This window comes from Balaenoptera physalus (genome assembly GCF_965194825.1).
Source record: "Balaenoptera physalus genome assembly, chromosome: 17".
Lineage (NCBI taxonomy): Eukaryota > Metazoa > Chordata > Mammalia > Artiodactyla > Balaenopteridae > Balaenoptera > Balaenoptera physalus.
This window is the reverse complement of record NC_138895.1, coordinates 52,374,390-52,400,018: the sequence shown is the minus strand read 5'-3', so window position 1 is coordinate 52,400,018 and position 25,629 is coordinate 52,374,390. Positions and strand designations below refer to the sequence as shown.

Genomic DNA, 25,629 nt, shown 5'->3' with positions numbered 1-25,629 from the left:
GCTGACAGCAAGAGAACAGGGACGTTAATCACGCAGCTGCAAGGCACTGAGTTCTGCTAACAAGCACATGACCTGTGCAGAGGACCCTGAGCCCCAGACGAGATTGCAGCCTCAGCCAACACTTCGATTTCAGCACGGTGACACCCTGAGCAGAGTACTCAGCTAACCTGTGCCTAGATCCTTGACCCACAGGAACCAATGGGATAAAGGCATTTCTGTTGTTTTAAATACATAGTCTCATCTTCCAATTCAGTGGAAACATTGTTGTATCCCCCTGGCAGAAGCATTCCCTTACTGGATACTCAGATATCCAAACCAGCAGAGCTCAAAGTTGTCAGGACAGGAAGCAAAAATCTGCAAATGGGTTATAAGATGTAATAGTGAGAGAAGCCACTTCCACTTCTGCCACTTGTATTCTGGCTATAGGAGCGAGAACACCATGTGATGCTTTCTGATCCAAAGCATATAGTGCACCTGTAAGACAGAACCCCATTCTTTCAGGATGTTGTCTACCAACTGGTACCATCAATAAGTCCTCAGTAAGCCATTTCCCCTTTCATTTAGGCCAGTCACTTCCAGGTGATGGGGGATGTGGAAAGACGAGTTAATTCCATGGGACAAGCCCTATCGCTGCACTTCTTCGCTGTGATATGAAGTTTCTTGATCAGAAACAATGCTGTTTAGAGACTTACCTGGTGGTCCAGCAGTTAAGACTCCGTGCTCCCAATGCAGGGGGGCCTGGGTTCAATCCCTGGTCAGGGAACTAGATCCTGCATGTCGCAACTAAAGATCCCGCACGCGGCAATGAAGATCCCACGTGCTGCAAGTAAGAACCAGCACAGCCAAATAAATAAATAAATAAATATATATATATATATATATATATATATATATATATATATAAGAAACAATCCTGTTTAGAATGCAAGGTCGTGGATAAGGCATTCTTGTGAGTCCATGAATGGTAGGGCTAGCAGAAGCATTAAGGGCAGGGAAGACAAATCTGCATCCAGAATATATGTCTATTTCCACGAGAACAAACCTCTGCCCCTCCATGACATAAGTCCAGTGTAATCAGCCTGCACTAGGTGACTGGCTTGTCCCCCTGGGAATGATGCCATATTAGAGACTCAAGGTTGGACTCTCTGTTGGCCCATTAGGCACTCAGCAGAAGCACTAGCCAGGCCAGCCTTAGTAAGGGAAATTACATGTTGTCGAATCCATACATAACCTCCATCCTTGCCACCTCAGCCTCTTTGTTTAGGGGTCTATTGAACTAGCACTGGAGTGCTGGGGAAAGAAGCTGACTCACATCCATAGCGAGTTATTTTGTCCACCTCATCATTAAGAGCCTCCTGTGCAGTTGATGTCCTTTGGCGGGCATTCACATGGGACACAAATACCTTCACAGTCTGTGCCAATTCAAAGAGGTCTTAACTAATGTTCTGGTCTCCACTCAATATGTCCTTAATCCCAGTCCCCATTTGTCACAACTTTTACCCATCTTGGTTAACTTCTACCTATCTTCAACATTATTTCATCTAGACCCCCTCTCACCCACTTTTCCTTTCCAGGTTATTCTGAAGCAAATTCCAGACATCATATCACTTTATCTTGAATATTTCTGTATCTCTAATATATAAGTGCCATTTTAAAATAACCACAATACTACTTCACACCAAAACCCAAAATCATTTTATATCAAATATCTATGTTTAAATGTCCTGAACTATCTCAAGCATCCAAATAAAGTCCAAACACCAAAAAGAGTTAATACCTAATAAATCTCTTTTAATCCATGTTTTCCTTTTTCTCCTTTGTTGCAGTATATTTGTTGAAGAAACCCAGTTGTCTTTCAAGTTTTCCATAGTCCTGATTTGCTGATTATAATCCTATGTCAATGAACATATTCTTCTATCCCCTGTATTGCCTAAAATTTAACGGTTGTATCTGGAGGCTAAATCAGATCCAGGTTTGATTCTTTCTTGCAAAACAACTTCTTGGGTAGTGTTATGTGCTTTCCTTAGGGGGCACATAGTCTTCTTTTCATGTTGGAATGTTATCAGTCATTGATGATCATTGCTAGAGCCCTAAAATCATGCAGGGTTGAAAAGAGTGATATCCCATCACTTTCTTCATTTGTTATCTATACCAATATATATTACTATAAAATACACACACACACACACATTCTATAGAGAAATTTTCCTTCATCAACAATTTGGTTACCCAGAAATACAGTTCATGTAGAGAAAGCAGAACAAATGCTTTGCTTTTTTCCCCAAATTTCAAAGTAACAAGTTGATTTCCTGGCATCCTCTAAGTTGACCAATGAATTTTATTTTAATATCATTATGAACTCATGCATTTAAACATATCTGATGTGTTTCAAACCATTCCAGTTGTTATCGTCATTGATGCTTAAATCGTATCATCTTTGCCAGTGAGAACCAATCCACATTGGCTCTTGGATCCTGTTGAGTCGTCTTTCATAGTTGCCAAGATGTTCCAGGCTCATCTTGTACATTTCCTGCCCCAGAGCTGAAATCACCCATCTCTTCAAGGAGCCTTAGTTCCTTTTAGTAGGAAATGGTATATAGAGATCACAATCCAGGCATTACTAGTTTGGTCATTATTTCTAGGTCTTTTCAGTAAACAAAGCTAGGAGTTTCTGTTGTTAATTGTTTTATAGCTTTATTTAGGATACCTTATGAGTTCATACTGACACTTCCAAGTCAAGCCCAGGATTTACTTAACTTTATCAGTCTTACACCTGTACTTCCTTCATCATGAATTCTTTCTGATCACCTCAGCCAGAAGTGATAGGTCTTTCTTTGAATTATACCACCTCTTCAACAACTTTTGTCACAATCAACATATTAATCTTTGATTTGTTATTTTTGTGTGTACCTTAGTTTCCCTACCAAATGGTAAGCAATTTGAGACCAGAGTCCCCGTCTTTTTACTCTTTGTTAAATTAAGATAAAATTTGTAAAGTGCTAGTGCATTTCCTGACACATAAATATCCCTTTCTCTTTGAATCCCTCAAAATATGGAACAGGACTATACATGTACTAAATTTAAAACATGATTGTTAAACGGATAAATACAAAATCAGGTTTATCCTCAACTTTCCAGATATAAAGTACCAGAAACCCTCATTTTAGTGGCAATTACGTTAAAGATATTAAAGTTGTTTGAAATAAGTTTTATTTCACAGATATAAAACAATTCTGAACATTTACAACTCATACAAAGGCTGGTAGCTTTTATATTTTAAAAAGTGCTACACTAAGAGAACAGGAAAGAAACGGAGACCGCAATAACATTCCAAATTATAGGTTCAGGGAATGGGAATATGGAGAAAGTATTTTAATTTTCTACAAAAATCCCAAAACCAGTTTTGATGGAAGGAAAATGAATACTGGATCTAAAAACAGTGTGAAATCACACTTTGGTCTGTAAACACATTTAATTTTGTTTTTTCATTCAGATGTACACATAAAAATTATATAAGGGGTCACTAAAATGAACCATTCAAAGGTATAATACAAGAGAGGTAGGGAACAAAAACAAAAGGATTTATTTTGGCAGCTCTTCAATAATGATACGAGACACTGAATTCCACCCCGTAGAGGCATCTCCTTTCGGGTAATCTGAGCAAGTTCCAACCCAGATAGCAATGTCTACTAGTCCGGCACCAATTCCTTCACAGAGTCCTTCCACTGCAAAACAAGGTGAGAATTACAGATCTCTATAGAACAAAAAGCAAAAACCTTTAGCTCAACTGTATTACTTTAGCAAGCTAGGGTAAATCTACTTAATGTACAGGGAATTAAAAATGCTAATACTTGGGCTTCCCTGGTGGCGCAGTGGTTGAGAATCTGCCTGCCAATGCAGGGGACACGGGTTCGAGCCCTGGTCTGGGAAGATCCCACATCCCACATGCCGCGGAGCAACTGGGCCCGTGAGCCACAATTGCTGAGCCTGCGCGTCTGGAGCCTGTGCTCCGCAACAAGAGAGGCCGCGATAGTGAGAGGCCCGCGCACCGCGATGAAGAGTGGCCCCCACTTGCCGCAACTAGAGAAAGCCCTCATACAGAACAAAGACCCAACACAGCCATAAATTAATTAATTAATTAATTAATTTTAAAAAATGCTAATACTTAATAAAGGTCTCATACAGATAAGTTCTCTTTTTCTTAGCACATAAATATTTTTTAAAGATTATACATATCCATTCTATGAAATAAGCTTCACGGGGAATTTTCTTAGAGGTTTTAATCATAAAGGGAGACTTTGTTTAGTTACAGAGATGACCTAAAACAAAAAAAGCAATTTATTTGACTAAACAAAGGAAGCCTACACTTTTAAAAGCCAAGACTTCGACGTGATATGTAAGTCTTTTGTAAAGAAAGCCCTTTCCAACACTTACCTGTATACACTTGATGGTATTCAACTAGAAGAAAAAAGGACTTTTATAACATTAAAAGAAAATTCTAGTGTAATCATTATAACAGTCCTTCAATCCAGAATTTCCTCACCATGAAAAAAACAAAAAACTAAGTAAATCCTGTTTTTCCTCTGTGTTTTTATGCTTTATAAACACGTGCCTTTTCACAGGTCCTCTCGACTTTCACATACTAATATATATAAGTTGCATTCCTTCTTATCAAGGCTCTTCTCCAACATTAAAAAAAAATTCCCCCAGTGTTGATTTTAATAGGCAAAAGGTACAACCCCTTTGACGTCTGTGTCAGGGGGAAAAGGTTGGCAGATTGGCACATTCTTTAAGAAAACGGGTTCTTACATATAAGTAGGGTAGGGATGACCGCATGTGACTGGTTAGTTTTCCTATCTGGTTAAGGTTAGTGCATTTGAACCGAGCCAGGGGTTGCAGGCCTAAAGCAATCTGCTTCCACCAGCTGTGACATCAGTGAATTGAAGGCAAGTCCCTCTGAATCTGGGGACCTGTGACTGGTTCAGGCCCCTTTCAAAGTTGGGAGAACTAAGCAGTGCGTGCCCACAATCCCATTTAATCTAGAATTCTCGGTATCATGCCAGGTGAGAGAGCCTGGAAATCCTCATGTTCTCCCAAGGTCTTGACATCCACGGCCTAAAAATTTGTTCACTTCATCCCACAGGACGTCAGACAAGTTTGCGTTTAGTGTCAGCCTCACACGGGACGGGGAGAGTCAAGTGGTCACTTCATGGTCTTTAACAAATGAAATAATGTTTTTTGAATGAATGAACATTTTTTTTGTGATAAGGTAGTATTGCAGCTTATTAAGCATTTAAACTATGTTGGATTAGGGGTTCTCAACCTGTTTTCCTCCTAGATCCAGGTAAGAAGATGACATCCTAATGTATGTCAAACTCCCATGGACATATCCAAGGCTTAATGTCATCCTCTGATGTGCAAACTGTAAGTGCACCCCTTTCCTTTCCCTCAAGAAAGAGTATCAGTGTGCGAGGGAAAGTGAATTTATTATAGAGGTAACCTTTAACTCATCTTAAGACAAAAACTGTTATGAATAACAAATTACTTCTGACATTCTACCCAACTGATCACACCAAATAAGTTTCCACAACATGGTTGGGAAATGCTATGTTAAATAATTTACAAAGTATATGTATGTATAGGTCACAGTTCCTAGGCCTGAGAGCTTACATTATAGCAAGATATTAACACACACATTTAAAGATACTACAATAGAAAGTAAGTTGCTTATATCAACTACTATTTAAACACATATCACTTCCTAGTCAAATTTTGTATTTTATACCCAGATTTAAAAAATTTTAGTGACTGCTTCTCAGATGGAAAGCACCTCTTCCTTTATAGCACAGAACTTAGTGAAGAGGCTTTTTCATCTGATCAAACCTTGTCTTGGGAGACAAGAGAGCAGGGCTCTGGTTTCTGCTCTCCAGGACAGAGTCGACTGTTCAGGGTAAGACACTTTATTTCCCTGGACCTCCTCTATGTGCAGAGAGAAGGGGTTAAAGTATCTTCTTTACATCTTGAGGATATTGTGGGGATCTGAGGAAGAAAATGGAAGGGATGCCCTTGATTTCTTAGGGATAAATGTGCTCTATTAATTTGGGGGATCAGTATCTGACTTGATCCCTAAGAATGCTGAAATATTTCTTCTGGTTAGCAGTGAGGGGATCTCTTCTCTTCCCTCTGACATTTTTAAGTACAAGATTCATGAGAAATCCTTTCAAGAAATCAGGGAAATGAAGCTATCGCTATCGACACCTTGTGATTCTCTCGGCATGTGTTGTGTTATGGTGTGCCACACTCCCAGCTCCTGCCACACAGCAACTCAAGAAAGCAAAATAGCTGGCAGCCAAATACTCATAGTGGTGTGTCTGGGTGATGACATTAACAGGTAGTTTTTTCCCCTTCTACTTTTTGGTAGCTTCTAAACTCTTTCAATGAACCTTAAAATACAGCAAAACAAACCCCAAAAAACTCAACAAAAACAGAACAAAACAAAACAAAAAACCCAATAGTTTTGGGGTTTTTTGGCCACGCACAGCATGCGGGATCTTCCCTGACCAGGGATGGAACCCGCGCCCCCTGCAGTGCGAGCGTAGGGTTTTAACCACTGGACCACCAGGGAAGTCCAAGGTTTTTTTTTTTTTAACAGCTTAAGTGACCACTGGTTTAATTATGTCGTTTCTTTTATAGGAGGTAGAAGCAAACAGAGAATGCAGGAACAATATAGAAATGTTCTCTTTTACAAATGCAGCAGACTGTACCTCCCTTTTTAAAGAACAAGGCAGAGAAATCAGCCTTCTTATCAATCTAAGCCAGTGGTTCTCAAGCTTGGCTGAACATTGAGATAACCAGGAGAGACTTTGGAAGTTCCATTGCCTGGGGTGCAACCAGACCCGTTAAGTCAGCCTTCATGGAGGAGTGTTACCCAGGCACGGTGATTTTTTAAAGTTCCCCAGTTGAACACAAGGTATAGCTAAGGTTGAAAACCACTGCTCTACGGCATTATTGGCTATTTCGCCATTTCATCTAACTCAGTGATTTTCAACCTTGTGATCTTTTAAAAAATACAGCTGCTGGGGTCTTACCCCAAGATTCTGATTCAGTTGATCAGAGATGAGACCCAGGCATCCACATAGTTTTTAAAAGATCTATAAGAAATTCTGAAGTGCAACCAGGATGGAGAATTATGCACAGAAAGCTTGCTATGACCTACCATGATAGTGGACTCAAAACTATGACTTCTTTAGTCTCTAAAGATCTGAGGCACATTCTGCAACGTCACCATTCTACGTACCAGAAGAAGTGCGATGAATGTTAATTGTCGAATTCAGTTCAGGGCTTCCTTGGTCCAAATAAATTATGGCTTCAATAGGAAGAGGTCCTGAACATTCAGCTCCATTGAACGTGAAATACCAACGCTGACAGCATGCGCTTCTACATTTTAACCGAAGCGAGCCACTGAACAAAACTCTTAGGGCGCTGTTCGAACGCATCTTTGTGAATGTACACTCCTGTCACAAACACAGAGATAGGGTTTAATTAGCATTTTCAATTTTAATTAAAAAGATGCTTTCAGATTGTATTGTGCATTTTATTTAACTATCCTTTTCCCCAAACTGCATTTAAAAAGCTTAGCTTTTACAGAGGGAAAGCAGTTCTCTGCAAATGGAAAAGAGACTCTGATATTAGAAACTCTAAGAAAATAGAATTATGGCTTTCTTAGAATTATTCACGCCATTGAGGGTATCTTTCAGTTTTTACCAAAAACAGCCAGTCTTCAGTATTTTAGACCAAAACAGTCTATATATTTACTTTTCTTTTTATTCCAAAATTATTTCCTACGTTCTGGATACTATAGATACAACAGTAAACAACACAGAATCCCTGCCCTCATGGAACTTACATTCTAGACTAGCACTGCCCATATATATTACTTTGACCTGTTGTTTTTTTTTTAATATTTATTTGACTGCGCTGGGTCTTAGTTGAGGCATGCGAGATCTTCATTGCCTTGTGCGGGATCTTTTAGCTGCGGCATGAGGGATCTAGCCACCTGACCAGAGATCGAACCCAGGCCCCCTGCATTGGGAGCACGAAGTCTTAACCACTGGACCACCAGGGAAGTCCCTAACCTGTTTCTTTTTAAGCAACAGAAAACAGTATCAGGAGTAAAGCATAGGTGGGGTTTTTAGTCTTTACCTATATGACACAATGATAAGACCCAGGTCTTTGCAAAATTTGTTTGTCTATTGGCTCATGGTCCTACTACCTTTTACCTGTAGAAGGCTCCCAAACCCATTCTGACCACTGCTAAAAGGAACTTGAAAACATATTGTATTAATAATCCAGAGTCCACAGGGCAAGTTTTTAGAGAGAACTCAGCCAGCAACTTTTGATGAACTACAAATAAGCAACCAGTCTATCAATGTCAGGTGTTTAAAGAAGTAGGCAACATTTTAACAAAATGCTTTCTAAGAAATCACGTGTGAAAATATAACTGGTCAGTCACCAAACTATGGAAGCTATATGGAAATTCTACCACACAGAAATCAAATCAAGACAGTCTCAAACATTTTTATAGATAATAGAGCGGACATTAAAGAGCTGAAAGAGGAGCAGGGATAATACACAGATTGCTACTTAGAACCTGAGAGCTTTATGAAAATAAAATCTCTTCTATTTGCCTGGTGGTAGTAGTGGTTAATATCAAGGAATAATATATTGTGGATATAGAACCGTGTACAGAGTCTGTCAACAAAAGAAGAAAGAGGCTTGAAATGGCACCAACTTCAACTCTGTGCCAGCCCAGTGGACTTGCCAGTTACTTTGGAAGCAAACACTAATCAAAGTGACTGAGTCATTAATCCAAATGCATTGCCAGACAGGCTATTTTGAGTAATTTTTCTCCCTAAATATTACAGAATAATTTTAAATGGTCATTGTAGTGTATCTCTGGTCCATTCTACTTCTCTTAAGCTTAGCAATTTTAAGCTGGGCCTGCTACCCAGAATAAGGACAAATACCAATGGACTTCCCACCTCTAGATAATTCCAATCATGTGTTAATTTCTTGGATATTTCTTTTCACCTTTATATCTGAACCACAGCAGAATTTCTTAGACTAATTTAAATTCACTTTAGGACAAGATTGGAAAGTTGCTTACTGTCCAACACAGACACCTATGCTCTCCCTTTTTGTTTCCACTAAAAAAAAAAAAAAGAGTAAGTTATTTTAAGTATTGTTAGGGTTAAAATAATATGGTGATACATTTATCTCAGAAATAGCTTTATAAAATTAATTCTGAAATGTTATCAATGTTTTCACTAATTCTAAGTTAGAAGTCACATGGTACCCATTCCTTAATATTTTTTGTCTTTTAGTAAAATAAAATAAAATCACACTTAAAATTACCACTCAACTATGAAAACCTTTAAGTTTTACTTCAACTTTAAAATAATTCAGACTTTACTTACCGCAATTTTTCCAAGGTCTATGCCATAATTCAGTGAACTCCACGAACACTGCTTATAGTTAGGCGTCCAGGACTCCTCAAAGACTTCCCTCAGGCATTCCCCCTTTTCTCCTTTGAATCCATCTCGACCTGGGATCCCAGGGGTACCAGGGATGCCATTGGCCCCAGGGCTCCCATCTCGCCCAGGCACCCCCGCGGGCCCTTGTAAGCACATGCCATTATACTGCAACAGAAAAAAGAAAGGGGGAAAAACTCCCTTCACTTAAGATTCAAAGACTCAGTCTGATCAGAACTGCATTTACTTTGAGGCCTTGGAGTCAAGAATCCCTTCATACCACTTGCCCATGTTCCAGATGAGTTATTTTTTATATATAAAGAACGGATTTTTAAACTTATTTCTAAAATATTAGGATTTCTTTCCTATTCTTTTTTTTTTTTTTGCAGACTTTACACACACACACAATCAAAGAAGAGAAAATGTTTTCATTTGTCTGCTTTTTTCTACTGCTCATTAAAAGCATACACAATTTTTAAATGGCTGTATTCTAAGGTAGACATAATTTGATATACTGCTCTTTTCTTCTAACCCTACATATTGTAAAGAGACTTGGATTTCAGAATTATACTTTTACAATTTTATGCAAACATTGCACTATTTTGGGATCGTTATTTCTATTTTTTTTCTATCGTTAACATTATTGTAATGAAAATCTTTATCCACGTAGCTTTTTTCTTCTTTTCAATTATTTCCCTAAGATAAATTCTCAGAGATATAATTATAAAATAAAATCTTAACTCAATAGTTATCTTACACTGGCAATATCTCTAAGTTGGATAAGCACACCTGCTTCTCCTCCCTATTTTCATGTGGAGGAAGTGTTGGAACACTTCTGGCCTCCAACCCCACTCAGCCCTCCCCACCAAGAAGAAGGAATAAATAATCTCATTGCAAGTGACCATTAGTCTTTAATAGGGTGGCAGTAATCTAACAAACTCTTAAGTGCTAGGATTATCTCTGTTTTCCTTGGGGGGGGGGGTGCCGTATTATCACGTAGAAGTTGAGTGATAGATTCTAGAGTCATATACTCTGGATTTTAATCCTGGCTCCACCATTTATTAGCTATGTGAGATAGAGCAAGTTATTCAACATTTCAATGCCTGTTTCCTTAACTGAAATATGGGGAAAAATAATAAAGATTCTTACCTTGTAGGAGATTTAAGTGAGATAATACATAAAATGTGCTAGAGCAGTACCTGGCACATAGTATATAGTCAGCCATGAGTATTCTTATTATTTCCTCAAGACCATGTGAGATAGTGGCCCAGGGCAAGTGTGTCCACTCCCTTGAGTGGACTAGGACTGGGGAAGAGAGCATTAGCAAACCTGCTGGGTAACACACATAGCCATAAGCCACCCACAGCAATACAGCTGCATCAGTGGTAAAGCTGGATCTCCATCTGCCTAATCCTCGTGCCTATCCCTGAATTGGTCCATTATTAGACCCTTCAAACCGCAAGCCCAATTCATTTAAATTTTTACTTTAACAATCCCTATTTGTATAAATGATCTAATACTATCATTCTCTATAAATATACTGTCCAGTGAGAACAAAAAATCAAGATTCCTTATATATTAAAATAACTTCAAAGCTTTTTTTTTTAACATCTTTATTGGAGTATAATTGCTTTATAATGTTGTGTTAGTTTCTGCTGTATAACAAAGTGAATCAGCTATATGTATACATATATCCCCATATCCCCTCGCTCTTGCATCTCCCTCCCACCCTCCCTATCCCACCCCTCTAGGTGGTCACAAAGCACGGAGCTGATCTCCCTATGCTATTCAGCTGCTTCTACTAGCTATATATTTTACATTTGGTAGTGTATATATGTCAATGCCACTCTCTCACTTCATCCCAACTTACCCTTCCCCCTCCCCGTGTCCTCAAGTCCATTCTCTACGTCTGCATCTTTATTTCTGTCCTGCCTCTAGGTTCATCAGAACCTTTTTTTTTTTTTAGATTCCATATATATGTGTTAGCATACGGTATTTGTTTTTCTCTTTCTGACTTACTTCACTCTGTATGACAGACTCTAGGTCCATCCACCTCACTACAAATAGCTCAATTTCATTTCTTTTTATGGCTGAGTAATATTCCATTGTATATATGTGCCACATTTTCTTTATCCATTCATCTGTCGATGGACACTTAGGTTGCTTCCATGTCCTGGCTATTGTAAATAGTGCTGCAATGAACATTGTGGTACATGACTCTTTTTGAATTATGGTTTTCTCAGGGTATATGCCCAGTAGTGGGATTGCTGGGTCATATGGTAGTTCTATTTTTAGTATTTTAAGGGACCTCCATACTGTTCTCCATAGTGGCTGTATCAATTTACATTCCCACCAACAGTGCAAGAGGGTTCCCTTTTCTCCACACCCTCTCCAGCATTTGTTGTTTGTAGATTTTTTGGTGATGGCCATTCTGACCGGTGTGAGGTGATACTTCATTGTAGTTTTGATTTGCATTTCTCTAACAAAGCTTATTTTTTAATTTCACCATCTAGGGTTAGATATGGTCATATTATTAAATACAGTAATGACACTGCCTAGGAAAGATCCTTATGTATCTAATGTTTGCCAGTCAATCTTCTCACATCACCAATTTGATCTTTATTTTGCTAAATGATTTTTATGACTTTGACCAGTGCCATTTTCCTGACTTTAAGAAAACAAAAAAAAGACACTTCTATTTATTTGCTGCCAGAGAAATAATAAGAAACGTATTTAACAAAATTGCAAAAGTACTCAAAGACATGCTAAAGTATAAAACATTCTAGTTGGCTTAATTTTATACTTAATTTTCATTTTGGTAGATATACTTTAATTTTATTTAGATTTAAATTTAAATTTAGTAGATATACTTTAATTTTCATTTAGTAGATAGGTTACTTTCACTAGCAGATATATGCAATGTTTACACATAGATTTCAAGTGGGAAGGGAGAAACAATACAACTTCTGGTATTCTTTGATTTTTTTTTTCACTGTTATTCCCCTCAGAGCAAAGTTTTATTTTTCTATATATGAGCAGTTCTTAACGGAGGACAATTTTGTCCCCCAGAGGATACCTGGCAATGTCTGGAGACATTTTCGGTTGTCACAGCTTGGGAGGGAGAGGTTGCTATTGGCACCTAGTGGGTAGATGGCAGGGATGCGGCTAAGCATGCTAGATGCACAAACAACAACAAAGCAACAAAGAATCATCTAGCCCCAAAAGTCAATTGTGCCATGGTTGAGAATTTTTATTCACCTTTTTATCTAAAAACTGCATTTCAGAGACCACATAATTTTACTGAATTCGGTTCCACAGGTATTACATCTGCCTTCTTTCACTTCTTTCACTAACCCAGCACATGATTAGTATCAGGTAGGGGTTCCATGAATGCCTGCGGAAGGAACCCCTGTTTCTTTCACTGGCCACCAGGGGGCAGAGCTTGTTGCACGCTTGAAAGGAAGGCTTTGAAAGATCTTGTACAAAGAAGCTGCTTTATAGAATCTGTTGAAACCTTAATGACTGTGTGGATTCTTTCCCCCCAGCAAAACCAAATCCAATCTACAGGATGCACCTGAGCCAGGCTGCACAATAAAGTTTTCCAAGTCGGGCTAGGGTTGTGGGAAACCGCAGGTACTGTAAATCCTTGGAGGGAAAGAAAAAAAGTTGCTAGCTTTATAGGGAAAGGGGGTATTTTGTGTATCATAACGACAGATTCATAAAATGCAGACTGCACATGAACCACATTCATTTGGTAGAGTTTTAAACAATTTAGGCACTAAAAATAGAACTGTAGCCCTGAACACACAGTCTGCTTTGTGGAGCAAAATTACATAGCACCACACCAAAAAGTGCAGTGTGGAACGGCAGGAATTTTTTTACAGAGCTTTTGAATCTGGCATAGAACTAGCTGCCAGGGAGCTTGGCTTATTAGCTCAGTTTACAATGGCAGCTTGACAAATTCGAAACAGTTTTTTATCCAAAAAAATGCCCCCTCTTATGTCCTGCAATGCCTGTAACCCATATTTGTCTGCTTAAAGATTGAAGTTTATTATATGCCAAGGAATATGGTGGTTTTGAAACGATCACTCTTGCTCCAGGGTAGAGAACCACTCTGCCCTTCACTGGGTTTGTTGACTTTTAGAAGGAAAGAGCTTTAAGTAAACAGACCTTCCCATAGATTACCCCTTCAGAGAGCACTTGGGCTATTTATTTGCTCTCCTGGTAACTGTCTTCTCCCTTAGTTCAGCTGTGATGCTCCTACCTGGTGGTCACAGGCTGAAGACCCAGGGTGTCTGGAAGGGCTGCCCATCTGTCTAAACAGAACAATGAAATGGGTCCTTGGAGGGTTAGTGCTGGGCCCCTTCATTTCCCCTTCTGATCGTAAACCCTCTGAACAATTCCTGGCCCAGCTGTGGTCGTCCAACAAAGTAAACTGCAGCCCATACTCCCTAGAAAGATGACCCAACATGACTCACTGTCATCAAGTTACAAAGAGTTGGACGGATGTTGGGTGAGGATTGTTATTCTCTCCCGCTGGCAGATGTGGCCACCAGACCCAAGAGCGGACACGTTGCAAGTCCCTGGCCCAGGCCCACCCAGGAGGTCAGTTAGTCCAGGGTGTCCCAGGCAGCTCCCTGGCCCACGTTCTAACCTACCCAAGCTCCTCATTCTACTCTCATTGCAGCCCTAACCCTCTCCATCCCTGGGGGGTGGGGGTGGGGCCGGGAATCGATGGGGGCTTAGAGGTCAGAAATTATTGGGCGACTCCCTGTACTCTGGGGCGTCCCACACGACCCGTGGGGCATCTCTGGTTCACGATGGCCCTCTCATATCGGTCTCCCTCGCCAGTTCCAGGACTCCACTACCCGCAAAGCCCAGGTCCTTCCTTCCCCGTAGACTCAGACAAAGCGGGACCCCCAGGCGCACGCAAGACATACACCCCCTCCCCCGTCCCCGCTCGGGGCTCTGTCCCCTCCACCGGACTCACCAGGTCCACCACCTCCCTCTGCCGGAGCAGAGCCTTTTGCTTCCCCTTGGGGGTCTCGGAGGCGCTCGACGGCGCCCGCAGCTGCAGCAGCAGAAGCAGCAGGAGGCCGAGGAGCCGCTGCGGGGAGGCGGTGGCGGGGCCCTGGAGGCGCATGGCGCGCGGCGGCCCCGGGACGCGCAGAGCAGGCGAGGAGGAGGAGGAGGCGACGACCCGGGAGCCGGGACGTGATCACAATCCGGCCCCGCCGCGCTCCGAGGCCACCGCCGGCTGCATCAATGCGCCTTTCAGCCGCATGCTTCCCCCCCGCCCCTCTCCCTCCCGCCCCCCGGACACAGGAGTTTCCCTCCCGTCATAGGTCGGAGCCCTCACCCCGAGCCCGACGCGGGGCGGGCCGACAGCCGGGCCCGCCCCCTCCTGCGGCCGCTCAGCCCGCGCGGACCCTCGGGGGCTGTGCAGACAGCTGGGATCAGCCCCCTGCAGAGGCGGGGGAGGGGATTGGGATTGGGAGGGGTGGTGCGGATGCGGGTGGCCGTGTTTAGTGAACCACAGGTGGAGGCTTCGAGAACCGAGTGGAGACGGCACCGTTGAAATGAGCATTGAAGAGGCCCGTGCCTTCACCTGGGTCCAGGAACACCTGGGTCAAACCCTGGCACCGTGGGCGAGCTCTTTTGAGAGATGACGTTTCTGGGGCGCTTAGGAAGGGGTGGGAAGGAGTCATAGATAGCATCAGGTTCTCCCAGGGGCCCATGACCCACATAATTAAGAACCCGTGCTTCACAGAGTGCTAACACAAAGCTCCAGGAACCACATAGTCTTTAACGCATACTCTCTGGCCTCTTGGCAGTACTGTGGAAGTTGGTACCTCCTCTGCTTGCCCCATTTACAGATGAGAAAACTGAGGCTTGGGAGGTTAGGCAACACTCAGTGGTAGAAGTCCACTTTTGAGCAGTCACTCTTGACTTCTGATTGATAATTAGCTTTTTCTAACCCCCTCTGTCCTCCTTTGTCCATTCTGGAAGAAAGCATCCTCAGAGACCCAGGCCACCCACCAGCTAGGGTCAGGCTGGAGCAGGAGTTCCTTTATACACCACTGGCTGGAGTCAGGCAGGACAGAAGTCTTGCCACACCACAACCTCTTGGCGACGATAGAGGTTGCCAACAGAATGGCGCTGATGCTGAGGTCAAATTCAGCGCAGCAGGGTTCTCTTTACAGACCCAGCCAGGTTCTGGGAAGTTATGGTGGGCCCAACAGATGGATATTAAAAAGAAGGAACAGTCTGGCAAGGGAGCAGTTCAGGGCAGTTCTAGGAATGTTCACTCCTGGGCCAGTGCCTAAATTCAGGTAAATTCCATTCCTGTTTGTCAGAAGAAACAAACATCCAAATGGGTTCTACAGCCAGGACTGGCTGCATAATATGTGGAGCCCAGTGCACATAAAAATTCAGGGTCCTTTGTTAAAAAATTATTAAGAATTTCAAGACAGTGTTAACAGAGCAATACACCAAGCATGGGACCCGTCTTAGTGCAGCCACACGGGCTGCTCACCCATGAAACCGGCCCTGTGTAAAGCTGAACAGGGTCCCAGATGATGCCAAACCAGTGTGGTGGCAGCAGTCTACAGGCTGGAGAGGAGACGAGGGCACCACCAGAGTCTGTCTTCTATCCACAATTCTTGCTGCTGTTACTGCTGCCACTACTACCTCCCAGTGACTTCAGATGGTCCCTTTCTGTGTGAATTTGGGGTCGAGATTAGCAATTAGCTAATCCTGTGTTAACATCCATGCATTTTTAATCTACACATTCACATAGTTAATTAAATTACACTGTAAGATAAGTAAACCAGATATTGTTATCTATATTTCAAAGATAATATATAATAATGTATAAGTGCTTTACAGCATACAGAGGGCTTTCACATACCCTGTCTCTCAGATCCTAAAATTATTATAAAAGTACTCCCACTATGGGTTTGATTAACTTCGCTCTCTCTATGCTTACTTCTATACCTCTGTGGGTTTGCAAAGTCATTTTTCTTACTACCTCTGGAATTTGAGTTTTCTTGGTTTAATACTTAGACCCATTCTACCATTATAGATTTTTAGTTTACATTGGGGGTTATGGATTAAAGTCCTAGGTGCTATTTCCAGAGTGATCTTTCCTGAAGATTTCCAAGTGTTCTACATATTTTCTGTTCAAATATTTAACTTTTTTTCCTATCGAACTATTTTTTTAAATTAAAAAAATTTTTTTTTAATTTTTTGGCTGTCTTGCCTGGCATGCAGGATCTTGGTTCCTCGACTGGGGATCGAGCTTGTGCCCCCTGCAGTGGAAGCACAGAGTCTTAACCACTGGACCACCAGGGAAGTCCCACTAGTGAACTATTAATGCATTTCTTATCCGTCATAAAAACGCCTTTTTTTATAGAGTTTTTTTTTTTCATACAGTTAGTAACTTTTGTTTTTCAATTTTATTTTTGGCTGCATTGGGTTTTTGTTGCTGCATGTGGGCTTTCTCTAGTTGCGGCGAGCGGGGGCTACTCTTCGTTGCGGTGCGCGGGCTTCTCATTGTGGTGGCTTCTCTTGTTGCGGAGCACGGGCTTTAGGCGCGCGGGCTTCAGTAGTTGTGGCTCGCGGGCTCTAGAGCTCAGGCTAAGTAGCTGTGGCACACGGGCTTAGTTGCTCCCCGGCATGTGGGATCTTCCCGGACCAGGGCTCGAACCCATATCCCCTGCATTGGCAGGTGGATTCTTAATCACTGCGCCACCAGGGAAGTCCCATAAAAACTCCTTCAAGAGTGACATCTTTAAAATATTTAATTTTCCCATTTAGATACATAATATAGCTCCCCATTTATCCAAATCCTATTTTATGCATAGGTAAAATTTTTCCTTATATAGGTCATATATTCTTTATCATGGCTACTATGTATTTCGCTGCTGTTGCAAATGGAATCTACACCCCCGCACTGATTGTATTATTGTTATATTACTGTGTAACAAATTGCCACAATCTTAGTGACTTAACACAAATTTATTACCTCCCAGTTTTGTGAGTCATGAGTCCAGCACAGGTTAGGGTCATACAAAGCTGAAGTCAAGGTGTCGTCCAGGTGAGTCCTCATCTGGAAGCTTGACTGGGAAAAGATGCACGTCTAAGCTTCCTTAGGTTGTTGGCAGAATTCATTTCCTTGTGATTGTAGGACTGAGGTCCCTGCTTCCTTGCTGTCTGTTATCTGGGGACCATTCTCAGCTACTAGCAGCCACTGTCAGGTCTATGCCATATAGCCCCCTTCCATAGATCCTCTGTCACACTTTGAATCTCTGGCTTCAGGAAGGGTGCAGTTCCTTTTAAGGGCTCACACAATTAAGTTAGGCTCACCCAGGATAATCTCCCTTTTGAGTAAGTCAAAGTAAACTGATTAGGGAACTTAATTTCGCCTGCAAAATCCCTTCTGCCATATAAAGTAACATAATCATGGGAGCAACATCCACCATATTCACAGTTTTGCTCATTCTCAAGCAGAGGTGATTATACAACATAGGGCAGAAATCTTAGCAGTCATCCCAGAGTTCTGTCTACAAAATGTATCAACTGGCTATAGCTGGAAGCTTTTGATTTTTAACAGTTGCCTTCTTATGACATAAAAGGTAACCAGTCCTTTAGGTAGGTGGCAAGAAGATCAAGATGGCCAATAAAACTATCCTAACCACACTAGTGGTCAGAGTCAGCCAACAGAGTTCTGTATTTCTTTTGTAGGAAAGCAAATACGGGAGATTCTCAACTTCTATTTATTTTTAAAATTTATTTATTTATTTATTTGGCTGCGCCAGGTGTTAGTTGTGGCACGTGGGGTCTTTGTTGCAGCATGCAGAATCTTTAGTTCCTGCATGTGGACTTCTTAGTTGCAGCATGCAGACTCTTAGTTGCAGCATGTGGACTCTTAGTTGAGGCATGCGGGCTTCTTAGTTGAGGCATGGGGACTCTTAATTGTGGCACGCACACGGGATCTAGTACCCTGACTAGGTATTGAACATGGGCCCCCTGCATTGGGAGCACAGAGTCCTATCCACTGGACCACAGGCAAGTTCCTCAGCTTTTAAATTGTTAAGCATTCACATATCTCTCCATCACCCTTTGCATGCTAGGTGTATCTTTGATGCATCAGTTGATGATAAACATTTCAAAGTATCACATAATCACCGCCTGTCAGTCCAAAATTTCATTTCAGCAGCATTTCTATCTTTGTAAACAGTATTTGTGCAATTATTATTATTATTTTTTTTTTTTGATGGGTAAGAAGTGGGTTTATTTAGAGAGAAACAACACTCCACAGACAGAGAGTGGGCCATCTCAGAAGGTGAGAAAGGCCTTGTGCAATTATTTGATAATTTTTTCGTATTTTCTAAAAAAGTAGTGATAGTAATGATAAGAACTCTTAAACTTAGTATAGTTGAGATACATATAGAAATAAATGGGCTGAAAGTGCCAATTGTTTAGAATCAATGGGACACTTACTAGAATTAAGGTGGAAGAACTCTTGTATTAGCCAAGGTCTAGTCAGAGTAACATAAACCATGCTAGATATTTCAATCAGAGGAGATTTAATACAGGATATTGTATTGTATTTCCAGATGTTGGAAAGCCAGGATGCTGAGATAAATCAGACAGTTACTGAAGGAAGCAGCTACTACACCTAGGGCTGGAATCCAAAAGGGAAGAGTCTCTGGGGGAGGTCCTAGAAGCTAGAGCTTGGAGGAAGTCCCAACCCCAACTCGAGGGTGCATAGTTGGCCCTTAGACTTCTGGCTGGAGCACCAAGTGCATAGTATTTGGACCACCAAGGAGGTCATGGGCAGCTGGTGCTGGTACCTCTGAGGGAGTATAGCATGGCTGCTGTCAAGAGAAGCTGGAGGCTAAAGATGTAGCTATCCTCTGCTGAGTTACTTACTCAGTACTTTTAGCTGATACTTATAAAGTGCTCAATATGGGGCTTCCCTGGTGGCACAGTGGTTGAGAATCTGCCTGCCAATGCAGGGGACATGGGTTCGAGCCCTGGTCTGGGAAGATCCCACATGCCGCGGAGCAACTGGGCCCGTGAGCCACAACTACTGAGCCTGCGCGTCTGGAGCCTGTGCTCTGCAACAAGAGAGGCCGCGACAATGAGAGGTCCGTGCACTGCGATGAAGAGTGGCCCCCGCTCACCGCAACTAGAGAAAGCCCTCGCACAGAAACGAAGACCCAACACAGCCGTAAATAATAAATAAATAAATAAAATAAAACAAACAAAAAAAACTCACTCACTTTAAAAAAATAAAATTAAATTAAAAAATAAAGTGCTCAATACACATTAGCTATTATTATTTTTATTATAAAAGTAGGGGATTCTGTATAAAATTAAAGGAAGCCTTGATTTAATAGATGACACTTAACCTACAAAACAATTGTATCATTCAGGATCCAATTAGGAGACAGAAACCACTCTGGGTATTTAAAACAGAAGGAATTTAATGTAGGAAGTTGACCACAAAGGCTAGAAGCTCAACAGGGGACAGTGAAGCAACCCCAGATTGGTCATAGCTATAAGCTGCTACCACTCCTAAGCTGGAGAGACATAGGTGACCAGTCAAAGCTGGGATCATACTGGGCCTGTCCATTGGAAGCTGGAGCCAAGGAAGAGGTGAAGCCACTAACAGAGAGGGAAGATGATCAGTACTCTGGCTTCTCCCCTTTTGCCACCCTCCAATTTCTGATGGACCAAACCCAGCTAGAGGAAGAGAAAGGAAGGGAGGGAGGGAGGGAGGGAGAAGAAAGGAAAAGTAGTGGTATTAATGATAAGAGTCTGGGAAACAGACAGAAGCCTGGAAACAGCCTGCAGAGGTCAGCCTCCTGGGATACAGAGCAGGGCAGGAGAAGCACAAAGAACGGTACTGAGGGCAAACAGCACTGATAAGTCCTGAAACGGGGCGGCTGAATTCCTCCCTCCACTGGCTCAAGTTCACATGTGCACACACAGTCAGCAATAAAATCCAACAATGTAGTGGCTTCATCTGCATTCCTAAATCCCTAGATTACCAGACTGTTCAAATTAGTACCCACATCCTGCACTGATAGACATTAAATATACATTTCCCTTACCAGCTCATGAGTGATTGGAATTTTTATAGTTCTAAAAGAATAAAATTTGATGGAAAATTATAGAACCGAAATCATTGATGAAAGATGAGTAAGAGTCCCTTGCCCAGGATCGTGGCAAGTACATTCTACATGCACCCTGTTTTACTTGTGCATATGTATACATCTGGAAGCTGGCATCCTTTGCAGTGCTTGAGGGCAAGCCCTGGTCTGTGTTAGACCAGAAGAGTTACACTTCGAGTTACATTTCGTTTATTCTGAGTCATAGCGTGCTACATGCTTTCTACTTGGGTAGTCTTGCATTTCCTGTCAAATCTTCCTTTTTCTTAAGTTACCCGAAGCTGTGCACTTTCTTTCCCTCTTCATTATGCCCTGTGTACAGAGGTTTTGAAATCAGCATCCTCTGAACAGACTCTGCATTGTAAGAATTCCTTAGAAAATTCTTCACCAAGGAGATCTGTGTTTGAAAATGGTGAAGATTAAAGACGTTTCTGGGCAGTTCAGATGAGTCTTTGCAGCCTGTGTCTCTTTCCAGGCACAAAGCACTGTCTGTTTTACGATAAAAGAAAGCCAAAGTAAGCAGGATATTTGGAATTACATCTTAAAACATTTAGGTTTACAAAATACATCCAGGTCTCCTGTCCCCCTCCACAGATATCCAACTCCATCAGCTAAAACGTGGTTTCTGGTTATTTTTTTTCTCCAGCTCTCCTGATATGATTGCTTTGTTGATATAAAGTCAGACCATTGCAATGGAAATTGAAATAAGCCAGTAATATTAATCTCCTCCCTCACCTATCAGAGTTTTTATTAAATGACAAAGCAAGCTGAATGCAGTTTTACATCTCCCAAATCTGTCCAATAGCGGATGCTAAACAGTGACAAAATGGGAATTGACTGATGATAGGTGAGAGAAAGAGATCAAGAGGTTTGGATACGAAACACGAAATGGGTAAATGGTCCAAAGAAAAAACAAAAGTTAATGGAATAGGGGACTTCCGTGGTGGTGCAATGGTTAAGAATCCACCTGCCAGTGCAAGGGACACGGGTTTAAACGCTGGTCCGGGAAGATCCCACATGCCGCGGAACAACTAATCCCGTGCGCCACAACTACTGAGCCTGCGCTCTAGAGCCCGTGCTCCGCAACAAGAGAAGCCACCGCAATGAGAAGCCCGCACACCACAACACAGAGTAGCCCCCGCTCGCCGCAACTAGAGAAAGCCGGTGCGCAGCAACAGACCCAACGCAGCCAAAAAGAAATTAATTAATTAATTAATTAATTAATTAATTTTTTAAAAAGTTAATGGAATAATTCATTGTCAATTATGGCATAAAAGTTAGTGGTCATAGGACTTGCTACCCACTGTGTAGAATTTAAGTCTAGGCAAACTCCCTTCCCATGTTCCTTACCATGATTTGAAAATAACCCTTTGGCAACATTAATAATACTTTGGCAGTATTATCAGAATTATCAGAATTACAGAATTATCAGTGTTATCAGAAACATCCTCTTACCGCTTTTCCTTCTAACTCTTGGTTAGATTAATGATTCCTATTTTTATGGACACTGCCCCCCCCATTTATTTATGGATTCTATGGAAAGCATGTTTGAAATTTATAGATGACCCAAAGCTGGAAGAGATAGCTCAAGCTGTCTGCACTAAAGCCAGATGGGAAAGATCAGCTTTGCAGCAGTTTCTGAGAAAAAGATCAGGGAGGATAGATCTGCGGGTGAGGGGAGCAGGGTGGAATTAGCCACTTGCTAAGTGAAAACCAAAGAATTGTTATACAGAGGAAAGTCATCTGACACTGAATACTGAGAGAGAATAAAAAGTCTCACTTATTTATTAAACAGATATAAAAGTCTACTAACCCCATCCATATACAAATTTCTTTTGGATCTTAAATTCACCGATTAGATGCTGCCACTAGTTGTGTGTGACTCCCATACCAGGGGTGATAAGAAATACCCTGGAGCTTGACCTCCTCAGGGTTTCATTGCGAAATCTCTTCATTAGGTAACTGGAGTCTTTGGCATGGACCTTAATTTTTAAGTGATCGCTCCCTTGAGCATCACAGGAAATTTGTACTTGTGTCCTAGTCCTTTCTATCACTTTCATTTAGGTAGAATTCTTCTGAGAGCCAGGTCACATTCTCAGCATCTGCTAGATATGTCTCCAGGAGCTTCTGCTTCTTGGTTATCCTTTATTAAGTGTCTGATGACATGTCAAGGTTGTGTTTGGAATGTTAGATTCTTGGGCTATCTCCCAGTCCCCTTGCCTCCCCAGCCCATATTCATGCACGTAGACAAAGTCCTGAATTTCTGCTCTGATTATAATTATATGGCTCCATATTTCACAATTATCAAGGCCAGGATGATGTGGCTACTATAAGCAAAGGTAATCTTAGTGGCATTATAACCACTATAAGAAACAAATCCATTGACAGACATACACTGTCTCGCATGGTGAAGAACTTGCTGGAGTACTGTATTCTCTTCTAGGCAACATGTTTAAGAGGAACATTGGCAAATACAGCACAGGAATGTTTCTAAGTAGAGTAAGCATGAGTGTAAGGGGGTTTAGAAAGCATCTCAAAGAAGGAACAGTTGAAAAAATCAGAGCGTGGTGGCTTAAGAGGAGACAAGATGCAAAAATCTGAAGGGCTGTCACAAAAGGGAGAGAAGAGCCTTGGTCTATTGTACTAATAGGGTGGTGTAAACTTCTCTGAGAGTCACGGCTACATTCCAGGAAGTGCAAAAAGTGGAAGTGATAATTGAGGATGTTGCTTGCGTTGCAACAGACATCCCCGTGCCCTGGCTGTAGGTAGGCAGGAGCAGAGGTGCTGTCAGAACGTGCAGTGGGGGAATTCCCTGGTGGTCCAGTGGATGGGACTCCCAGCTTTCACTGGTGAGGGCCTGGGTTCAATCGCTGGTCAGGAACTAAGATCCCACAAGCCTCATAATGTGGAAAAAAAAAAAAAAGTACGTGCAGTGGTACCTCTGTGAGCCCTCCTATTTGGGGATGGTTCGCATAGGGCAATTTCAGTTGATTCTGGAAGACCAAGACTACATTCCGGAAATAGGCATGTGGACAAAGCATCCCCCTGCCCCCCAACCTCTCCACCAAACTAGGCTTTCAGAACTGTCTAGCTAGAGACCCAGCCCTTACTTCTTCTGGTCTGCTATTTCCTTTACCTTTCCACTCTATTTTTAAAGTATAGGACTTTATTAGACTGTGGTTTTGAAACTCACCTACATTTTAAAAGCCATTCCTTTCCAGTTCAAGGACAGATAGACTTTGGATTTCAGGACACATGCTGGGCAATACAGATTTATTAATTGAATAACTAAATATAGATTAGCATTCTTCCAGAGGCAGAAACATGAAATGACCCTGTTGTGTGTTCCCTTTCAAGGGAAAGAGCATCCTTTCCTGACTCCTCCCCGTAGATTTCCTTCCAGTCTCACTGGCCAGGATTGTCTCACATGCTTGTTGCCTAAAACAAATCTCTTTGGCAAGAGACATTAGCTCTGTGGGGCTAAAAAGAGACTGTGCCTCCCCTGAAGAACATGGCTTCTCGGAGGACAATGAACAATATTTGGGTTCTATTAGCAAGGAAGAAGGGCGAGTGGCAGGCATAGCCGGTTGACTATTGGGTAGGCACCTGAGTGTATCTGCCACAAGATAAGATAAAATGAAACCCTCATAGTGATAATCTTGCCATTTCCCCCTTCCTGTCAACCTCAGGAAAGTCCTTGGTTTATTTATCCAACCAACCATCAGTCATTTCAGTTCTGGATATCTTTTGGAGATGGGAGATTCCTGGGTGACAGGCTTAGGGCAAAGCACCAGAGGAAGTAAACCCTTAAGTTCAAAGGATGTATCACCAAGTTCCATTCATAGATATTAACCCATGATACCTGCTCTCTTCTTGTACTGGTACTTTTCCTAGTATACAAAGGCTAATCAGAGAACGAGCTCTAATTTTAGGGGAATAGCACCATCTCAGTGTGGTTGCAATGGAATGTTCCTGAGAAGATCCATTTTTATGAGTGGTTTATGCAAAGTCCAAGAAGCTTGCACACATTTTTCTGCTTACTCAGTGTCTTGTCTGGAATGTTTGCTTCCCCCCTCCACAGTAATTCTAATCTCAAAGGAATGTGCCTTTTCCTTCTGGGGTGATCATCTGGGGGGCCCCACTTTCCAAAGAACCTGTGTAAGTCTGGGAAATGTCACTGACAAGCGAAGGTTTTCTGGTCAGTCATTCTTCCATGGGCAGTTTACTGTCTCTTGATAATGCCTCAGATGAAACTTAGGCTCTCTCCTGATGCTCATTTTCTTTCCTAGGCTCATTACAGTCTCCACGTTCCTGAAGGATTGGTCCATTGGTAGAAACTCAGTTATTAGGCGTTGGTTTCCAAATTACTATTAATGATTGCTATCATGCCTCTATTATAATAATCACTATTGTACTTTAGCTCACTGGTTGGTTGTTTCCACACTAGTCTTTTTTTCCACTGATGTGGTCGTTATTTCCACACCAGAGAAGAAAGTATGAGTCCTTGTGATGTTTTCTCCATTTACAGAGTTTTCCACCAATTTATCTATTTGAAAGAGGTATAAGATGATTGCTCCATTCCTTCTTCTACTCTGCTTGCTGTAGTTCAGTGCATCAGTAAAAATGATATGTCTATGTAGTTTATAAGTTTCTAAATTAATAGTTCTCAGTGAAACACCTGCCTAATTGATCATCACCTTTCATAAAATATCTTTTAAATGTACGTAGATAGAAACTTTGAGTTTTAATTAGATCAAAAAGTTTCATGGTAAGTACTTAGAGGGGATAACACACATCTGGCAATTAACCTTTTATGTCCTTCGGTGTTGTCTAATTTTTTTATAGCCATATTTTTGGTTCCCCCAAAGATTGCCAAAATGGCAGGGATTGTATCTGACATGTCTTTGTATCTTTGACAA

The 25,629-nt window shown here is 41.7% G+C and overlaps 1 protein-coding gene and 1 long non-coding RNA gene across 3 annotated transcripts in view; one reads left to right on the top strand and one right to left on the bottom strand.

Annotated features, from left to right (window-relative positions):
• Positions 1-3,193: 3,193 nt before the first annotated feature.
• Positions 3,194-14,806, bottom strand: CTHRC1 (collagen triple helix repeat containing 1). Of its 2 annotated transcripts, none has more exons than XM_082434342.1 (4): positions 14,521-14,806; positions 9,477-9,698; positions 7,298-7,514; positions 3,194-3,725 (listed from the first exon to the last, which is right to left on the bottom strand). In XM_082434342.1, the coding sequence occupies exons 1-4, from the start codon at positions 14,671-14,673 to the stop codon at positions 3,583-3,585; spliced, it is 735 nt and encodes a 244-aa protein (XP_082290468.1). In that variant the 5' UTR covers positions 14,674-14,806; the 3' UTR covers positions 3,194-3,582. The 2 variants fall into 2 exon arrangements, with proteins under 2 accessions (XP_082290468.1, XP_082290467.1); XM_082434341.1 differs by lacking the exon at positions 14,521-14,806 and adding an exon at positions 13,795-14,016.
• Positions 3,732-25,629, top strand: part of LOC309647241 — a 36,240-nt gene continuing 14,342 nt past the window's right edge. The window contains exon 1 of the long non-coding RNA XR_014255883.1: positions 3,732-5,424. This is a non-coding gene — a long non-coding RNA (uncharacterized lncRNA). The remainder of the gene's footprint in view (positions 5,425-25,629) is intronic.